The 8,042-nt window shown below is 48.2% G+C and overlaps 1 protein-coding gene across 4 annotated transcripts; it reads left to right on the top strand.

The window, feature by feature from the left end:
* Positions 1-820: 820 nt before the first annotated feature.
* On the top strand, positions 821-7,818 carry ZNF232 (zinc finger protein 232). 4 transcript variants are annotated; one of them, XR_010937470.1, is made up of 5 exons: positions 821-951; positions 2,218-2,695; positions 2,969-3,095; positions 4,755-6,546; positions 7,142-7,818. XR_010937470.1 is itself a non-coding variant. In XM_067715668.1 (4 exons), exons 2-4 carry the CDS (start codon positions 2,276-2,278, stop codon positions 5,513-5,515), a joined length of 1,308 nt encoding a protein of 435 aa, XP_067571769.1. In that variant the 5' UTR covers positions 821-951; positions 2,218-2,275; the 3' UTR covers positions 5,516-7,818. The 4 variants fall into 4 exon arrangements, 1 of the variants encoding a protein (XP_067571769.1); XR_010937469.1 differs by having other exon boundaries at positions 7,139-7,818; XR_010937468.1 differs by having other exon boundaries at positions 7,094-7,818.
* The last annotated feature ends 224 nt before the right edge of the window (positions 7,819-8,042 follow it).

The following is an 8,042-nucleotide window of genomic DNA, read 5'->3' as shown; positions in this document are numbered from 1 at the left end:
AAAAAAAGAAAATTTAGCTTAAAAAAAAAAAAAGTTTCTTAAGGTGACTTAAATTGTTTTATATCTATTTTCATTAACAAGTGAGGTAGTTAAGGTTATACATTTTCAAGCATGGCTGTTGCTAGGTCCTATAGATTTTACCACGAAGTGTTCTGTTTATTGCCTGTCCCTAAACAGCTAATGAATTGTCCAAATTCTTATCTCAGGCTTTCCTGATCCCCCCTGCAGAATTCAAGAGTTTGTAATTTCGCTTTTGATTTCCTCTTTTGATCCAGTTGGATTCTTTTCTTTCTGATTTTTACTAGTTTGCTCAAGTTCTAGTGCATCCTATTTTTTCCCTTGTTAATTTGGACGTTCTACTGTACTTTTCCATTCTCATAATGGTTACCTCCCCTAGAACTCATAATCAGACGCATATTTCTCTCATTATTGGAAAAGAAGATGGCAGTGATTTCCTCTATCAACAAGTCCTTTTTCCCCTACCCCAGTAAACTGCAACCTTACATTTCTTTTTACTCCTCCGCAGGAATTGTTTTTTATTTACTAACGGACACGCATAGGCCGGTGGTTGGGAATATTTTCTCCCTGGGGGTAACTTCCTCCTCGGCTGTGACCCTTTAATCAGGTCTGGGAAGATGTAACGAGAAAACAGAACGCAGAGGAGGAAACGCTGCAAAGAGGCCACGCACAGGCTGGAATTTCCCTGCCGTTTAAATCGGCTTGGACGGCCCCTGGGCCTACAACTGAACAGAAAAGCGAGGCCCTCCAGCCATTAAGCCAAAAGGCCCGCTCACACCGGCCCCGCTCCCCTGTCCAAGGACTGCGATTCCCAGAGCCCTCCGCGACCGGAGAGGTCGCGGCCGCGGGTGCGCAGGCGCACACCTGCCCCCGCGGGTGGGCTGGAACCGCGCTACGCAGAAGTGGTCAGATGGGAGCTCCGGGACCTGCGAGGTGAGTCTTGGCGGCGGCGCCCCGGGTGTCGCTCTTTGGCCCGCGCTGCTATGGCCAGTCCCGGAAGGCAGCGGCGGTTTCTGCAGTGAGCACACCCCGCAGGCAACCCTGTGAGGAGCCGAGGCCAGACCGCGCGGAACGGGGTCCGGGTCCCCACGGTTCCCGCGCCCGGTTGCACGGATTACGTCACGTGTTGTGGAGGGCGGTGGCTGGCCCGGTGCGCCTCTTCTCTTCTCTGGAGATCCCAGGGGTTAAAGTGAAGGGTGGGGAATTGTAACTGGTATGGAGGACAGCCCCCTCCCCAGGCGATCGGGCGGTCCCCTGCCCAGTGCCGTGCGCAGGAGTTCAGCTGCGGGCTGGCGCCGCCGGAACATCACCCCGAGAAACAGCCTTCTGCGCTCGTCTTCCGTGCTTCCTTTGTCCTCGGCCAGCGCCCCTGTTTGTGTGCCTTTAATGGCCTCTGGGTGCGTCCCACCTCCTTCCCTTTAGATTTTCCTGACGCTGGACACCTTACCCGAGACCACGTCTTGCCCATAGCAGCCGCATCTCAGGACCCTACTACAGATCCTGGGCGTTTGAATAAGATTGCCTCATAGGAATTTTAAATTTTTCTTTTGTTGTGGCCACTACAGAAACTTGAGAAAGAGTGGAGAGGCCATCTGGGAGGAGGCTGCCTCTTCAATACCTCTGAGAGTCAGTCACCTTGCACTGAAACGTTTCTCAGCTCTGAGCTCTGGAAACTTGGGTTTTGCTTAAGACTTGTTTCTTCCAGTGGGATCCCGGAACACTTTTTTTTTTCCTGCTGTTTTCTCCTGCTATAGCATTTATCTAGTTGTATTATCTAGTGTAGCAAACTCTTTACATATCTGTCTACCAGATTGTAAGTATCTCAAAGGCAATGACTCTTACTGGAATAAGAATCTGGAGAGGAATGGAGAAAAAAGTATTAAAGGGTATAGTACAGGGTTTGACTCTTGGTAGATTCTGAGTGTGTGTTAATGAATTAAAAAAAAAAAAAAAAAAGAATGGGACTTCCCTGGTGGCACAGTGGTTGAGAGTCCGCCTGCCGATGCAGGGGACGCCGGTTCGTGCCCTGGTCCGGGAAGATCCCACATGCCGCGGAGCGGCTGGGCCCGTGAGCCATGGCCGCTGAGCCTGCGCGTCCGGCGCCTGTGCTCCGCAACGGGAGAGGCCACAACAGTGAGAGGCCCACGTACAGAAAAAAAAAAAAAAAAAAAAAAGGAATGATTTCTACTTATGTTACAGGGTGTCCCTGAAAGACTCCTGCTAGTATGGGCCTTCTACAGAGCCAGTCCAGGCTAGGATGGCTGGATCACTAACAGCAGCTGAAACTCTGGCCCTTCAGGATACACAGGGTCAAGAGAAGATTATGATGATGGAGCCAAAGGAAGAGGAACAGTCTTGGGAGTGTGAGACCAGGCAACATGGGAACCGCTCTCCCAGTCAGGAGATCTTCCGCCAACGCTTCAGGCAGCTCTGCTACCAGGAGACTCCTGGTCCCCGGGAGGCCCTGAGCCGACTAAGGGTGCTCTGCTGTGAGTGGCTAAGGCCCGAGAGGCACACCAAGGAGCAGATCCTGGAGTTGCTGGTGCTGGAACAATTCCTGACCATCCTACCGGAGAAGCTCCAGTCCTGGGTGCGGGGACATCACCCTGAGAGTGGAGAGGAGGCTGTGACTGTGCTGGAGGATTTAGAGAAAGGACTTGATGAACCAGGACTGCAGGTGGGAAGGGGAACATACGATCTGTTGTGGGAGCCAGATCAATGACCTTCAGGCTGGACAGAGGGGCAGCAGTAGGGGGAGTTGCCAAGTTCAAAACTCTTTTGGGCCAGGCAGAGCAGTGAGTGTGTGTTTCTGTGTGTTTTTTCTGCCCTCAAGTCCTGAATAAGACTCTAGCTCCTCTTCCTACCCCTGTGCTGACTCTGAGGAGGCTCTCCAAAGTCTCCTTGGAAGCTTTGGCTCCACAGAAACCGAGTGGTGCCTGATCACCTCCAGGTCCCAGGCCCGGTACACGGACCTGCACAGGAAGAGCCGTGGGAGGAGAAGGAGCCTGTGGGAGCAGCCCAGGAGAAACCAAGCATCCAGCTCCAGCCTAAGGAGACCCAGGCTTTCCCAGAGCGTGGTGAGGAGCAGGATTCTGTGGGGAGGGAGAGGAGGAGGAGAGGGTATAAAGGGCACAGAGGAGGTGGTCAAGAGTTGGCTATCCTCATCTTGCCCTTACTATTCTTACCTCTTAGGTGAGAGACGTAGCCTGTTTCATCACTCACGAAATTAGGAATAACGATAACCTACCTCATGTAGTAGCTGTAAGGATTAAATTTCAATCATAACCTGGCTGTACAGCCTCACCAGCATCTCCGGGCTTTAGAGGGCCCTAAAACAGGACCAGAAAATACTTCATTCACTTCCTGCCTCATCATCTCCACTGCCCTGGGCTACAGGCCAGCCTGGAAATCTTTTTCAACTTTCTCATGACTCCCAAAACATACTTTTTAAGCCATAACACACTCCGCGTGAGACACAGCCTGTCATCACCTTTATCTACCACCTACGCCCCACCTAAAAACCCTATTTGATACTCTCTTCTATCTACACTTCTGCCCTTCAGATTCACCACAAAAACTTCCTTTCCGGCCTGCCTTCATCCCCACAAACATCCTCTCCTCCTTCCTACGGCAAACTCTAGAGGGAGAGCCTCAGGACCACACACTGGCCTTGCTGAGTGCTGTATAACCTCATGAACCATCGGGAACGTGACATGAATATTTTGCTAATCAAGAAGACTCTATTTAAATACTTCATTTTACACCACAACCCCACCACCATCAGACAAAAGCCTATGAAAATTCAAATTCTTGTTGGCAACAAAATGGGAAAAACTAGAAATGGAGATTAATCTTAGTGTCTGCTCCATAAGTATGTTTTTATTTCCCAGCACTTCCTTGCCTTTCTTGCAGAGTTCTCCTTGTCTCCTTTACTTCTGTTTTGTAAGTCTCTCTTCAAAGCTAACTACTGTTTGACTTTTTTTTTCAGCAAGCATGTTTCAGATTTCTTTAACCACAAGCATTTAACCTGAAAAAAAATGTATTTTTAAAGTCTTGCATTACCTTATAGCAATTGCTTTTTGTCCTCTTTAGACTACAGAAAGCATTACAATTAAAAGACAAAAAGCGTTAGAGATGTTTTAAAAACCAAAACGCAAAGCACTCTTCTCTTCGTTTTTTAAGGAGCAGGTCAAAGGGAAAGGCAGAAAGCACCAAGAAGGCAGTCGTCCCTTCAGTAAAGGAGCCAGCTGCTTGGGGATCCTTTTCTGTGGCTAGAGATTTGTGGGGCAGGGAATGACAGGGAAGAGGTGAAGGTCACGGAGTCAGGAGGAGCAGGGTCTTTGCGCGTTTAGGAACGTCCCTTTTCCCTCAACCTGTGATTCTCATTTTCCCCTTCCCACACAACATCACTCCCCAGTTTCTTGAAAATATTATTTTTGCTCATATTTTTTAAGAGTAAATCCTAAAAAAGAAGGTCCTGCCTTGAAATTTATTTTTCAAATAACATTTTTGCAGTGTTCCGTTAAGGAAAATTTAGAAAAAACAGATAAGGGGGAGGGGTGAGAAAAAAGGAGAAACCTTCTCCCCTACAAAATCCCATCACCAACAGATGACCAGTGTTCATATTTAAATGACTTTCCTTCTGAATTTTCTCGTGTGTGTATATTGAATATTTTTTAAGCTTTTATTTTCATGCCAGAAATCCTAATCCAAGTGTCATTTCTCTATACATCCAGAACAGGTATATTTACATTTTCCATCAGTTGTTGCAGAAGATGATGCAGAGCCCAAGGACAAAGGGTCGTTGCCAGAACCACCCATTACTGACGTGGAATCACAGGTGCTCAGAGAAAAACTCACCACCAGCACCTCTACATTTGAAGCTGCCTCTGAAGTTGAGGCCCCTTTAGAGCAGCAGCAGAGAAATCTCAAAGGGGAAAGGCTGAAGCAGTCCCCCGCTCAGGGGAAAAGCTTCAGGCAGATGGTCGTCACCCTTAAGACAACTCCCACAGGGAAGAAAGACCATGAATGCAGTGAATGTGGTAAAGCCTTCATTTATAACTCACACCTTATAATCCACCAGAGAATCCATTCTGGAGAGAAACCCTATAAGTGCAGTGACTGTGGGAAAACTTTCAACCAGAGCTCAAACCTCATTCAGCATCAGAGAATTCATACAGGAGAGAAACCCTACGAATGTCATGTGTGTGGGAAGTCCTTCAGGTGGAGTGCTCACCTTGTTCAACATCAGAGGGTTCATTCAGGGGAGAAGCCCTACGAGTGTAATGAGTGTGGGAAGGCCTTCAGTCAAAGCTCATATCTAAGTCAGCATCTGAGAATCCACAGTGGAGAGAAACCTTTCCTATGTAAAGAATGTGGGAAGGCCTACAGATGGAGTTCTGAGCTTATCAGACATCAGAGAGTTCATGCCAGAAAAGAGCCTTCCCAATGGACTGTGGGTGAGAAAGTCTCCAGACAGAATTGTACTTTTGTCTGATCAGTTTTAGGACTATATTCCATAAAAGTTATAAGCACCTTAAGATTTTTCCTGTGTCTTTCTTGATTTAGGAAAAAATGTTTACCTAGTCCCACCTTCAGCTCATCGCCTCATGCCCTCTGTTTGAGATGACTGTATCAACTAGCATGCCTTTGGCTGCGAGTAACAGCCAAGATGCCGACTTCATTAGGGTTCTGGGCCTGGCACAGAGCAGCTGTGCAGGCAGTGGCCATCCTATATTAGTATTATTGTGAATGGGCCTTTGGTCCTGGCCCTTCCTCGGCCCCATACTGAGCTGCCTCTTGGGACAGGGTCACATCTACAAGTGTCCAGGCATGAGACAGAAACCACACTTGTTCTTTGAGCAGGAAACGTTTAATACAAAGAAGTGCTAGCTAGTAAAGGGGGATTATCTGTTAAAGGAGGTAACGAGATCTTAATATAGGAATAGCAGCATGGGGAACAGCTACTACCTCTAGGACTGAGGGAGAGCATCAGAGGAAGAAGCAGACCTAGGAGAGCCAACCCTCCCCCGCACCCCCAGCCCAAGACTGGACAGGTGAAATTCAGGCCTGACTGGACAGGTGTGGCTGCCCCAGGGGTATGTGCGAGCTGGTCTGTACAGGCTTGCAATAGCCAGTTCTGCACTTCTTTTCGCCAGCCTGCACTGAAATTGGTCATGGTGAGAGTATTCATGCCGTGGAAATCAGGAATGCTACAAATCAGGGCTTTTCTTTTTTAACTAGTTGTTAAATATTGACACTGGCTGGTGAAGTTCATCAAGGCGCTGCAGGTCAGAGCAGGAAGCCACTGGTCGAGGTGCCCGCAAACTCACCAGAGGACGGGTGCTGCACTGTAAGGACAAGAAGGAAAACTACCAGAAGGACAAGCCCCTTCCTCTTTGCTTTGTCCCTCCAGTGCCCTTTACTGGCAAAGCCTGACACTGTGCCAGCTGGCAAAGGGGAGATGTCGACAGTTCCAGCTCCAGTCTCATAGAGTACGGCAGGGGACGGCAGACTTGGAGTGAGGAGGTGATTACTTGCTAACTGGCCCGTGTTATAAACTCCTTTCCACCTCAGGACCTCTGTCCTCATTCTCCATTCCCTAACTCCATGCTCTCCTCCCAGATAGTTACATAAGTCACATTTTACTTTGTCTAGATCTCCACTTAAGTGTCACCTCTTGAGAGAGGCCTTCCCTGACTCTGAGATACAAGTTTTATTTCTCTATCACATAAATGTCCAGACATGAGCAGGTGGTCAGCAAACAGCCCACAGGCCAAATCCATCTTGCGGCCTGTTTTTTTAAAGCCCACAAGCTAAGAATGGTTTTTGCATTTTTTTAAGTGTAAAAAGCAGGAAAGAAGAGTTAAGTGACAGACTGTGCTCACAAAGCCTAAAATATTTACTTCTGGCCCCTTACAGGAAATTTTTTTCAAGCCCTGGTCTAAGGGACAGCTCAGTTTAATTTCACCAGGTACGTCAGGGACCCACCTTGCTCCTCTGTCCCCTGGATTAGGATGTGTTTGTCTGCATGGTTGATGCTGGATCCTTACCGTATCCACATTCCATTTCCCAGGAAGAGTGAAGTAATGGTCTCAAGGACTGGCAATTTCCTTTTCAGCAGGTGTCGCAGAAGGGGACCCAATCCTTTGGTGAAGATTCAACTACACAGCCACATCTACCTACCAGGGAGGCTGGAAAACACCTCTAGCAGGGTGACAATTTGCCCAATTAAAACTGGAGAAGGAGAGAACAAATTTGGGAAGACCATGAGCGTGCTCCACCCCATGGAACATCTCCCCACTTCTGCAGCCTGGTGCTGCGAACTGACTGGCGAAGGAGAGTCCTGGTCCCTGAAAGGGCAGAGCAGGATCTGGGAGGCAGATGATGTGGTCAAGACGTCAAGGGTATGGATTAGAGCTCTGGTCTTGGTGGTGGTCACTCCAGAAATAGCCATCATTTTGACTGCAGCACCCTGTATTCATCACTGAAAAGAGCTGAAACCAGAATATTTTGTAGGCAAAATGTTGACCTGAGGCCATCTCTTCTGACTTCATTAGTGCAAAAGAAGCTATTCCAACAGCAGAGGTTCTGTATACTTAGTTTGGTTGTATTACAGGAACTAGTTCCGTATCCAAGAGGGGCTCCTGGGATTTAAAGGTGCCATACTGGTCCAGTCATAATCTGTTCGTGTTTCTATGTATGAGTGCCCTGCTCACATGTGCATTTTGGAATTCACTGATAGCAGAAAGTTCCCCTAGCTGTGCAGCTGAATAAACAAAAGAACTTGTACCTGCTAAAGAGTGTGGTCTTTTGTCCACAGCAGGAGATAGAGGAAGAAACAGATTGTTCCCCCTCTCAGGAAGCTGATAGGCAGCCTGTAGTTGAGAGAACCCTTTCAGCAGCAGTGGTCAGTTCAGCAGTGGTGGGCTCTGCAGGCAGGCAGCCAGTACAGATCCCAAAGCTCAGGACTCACTAGCTGTGGTGATCCTGTGAGTTCATGAGGGCTGCCCGAACAAAGTACA

Source organism: Pseudorca crassidens, chromosome 19, assembly GCF_039906515.1.
Source record: "Pseudorca crassidens isolate mPseCra1 chromosome 19, mPseCra1.hap1, whole genome shotgun sequence".
NCBI lineage: Eukaryota > Metazoa > Chordata > Mammalia > Artiodactyla > Delphinidae > Pseudorca > Pseudorca crassidens.
Note: the sequence above shows the minus strand (reverse complement) of the source record. Positions and strands in the feature narration are given on the sequence as shown.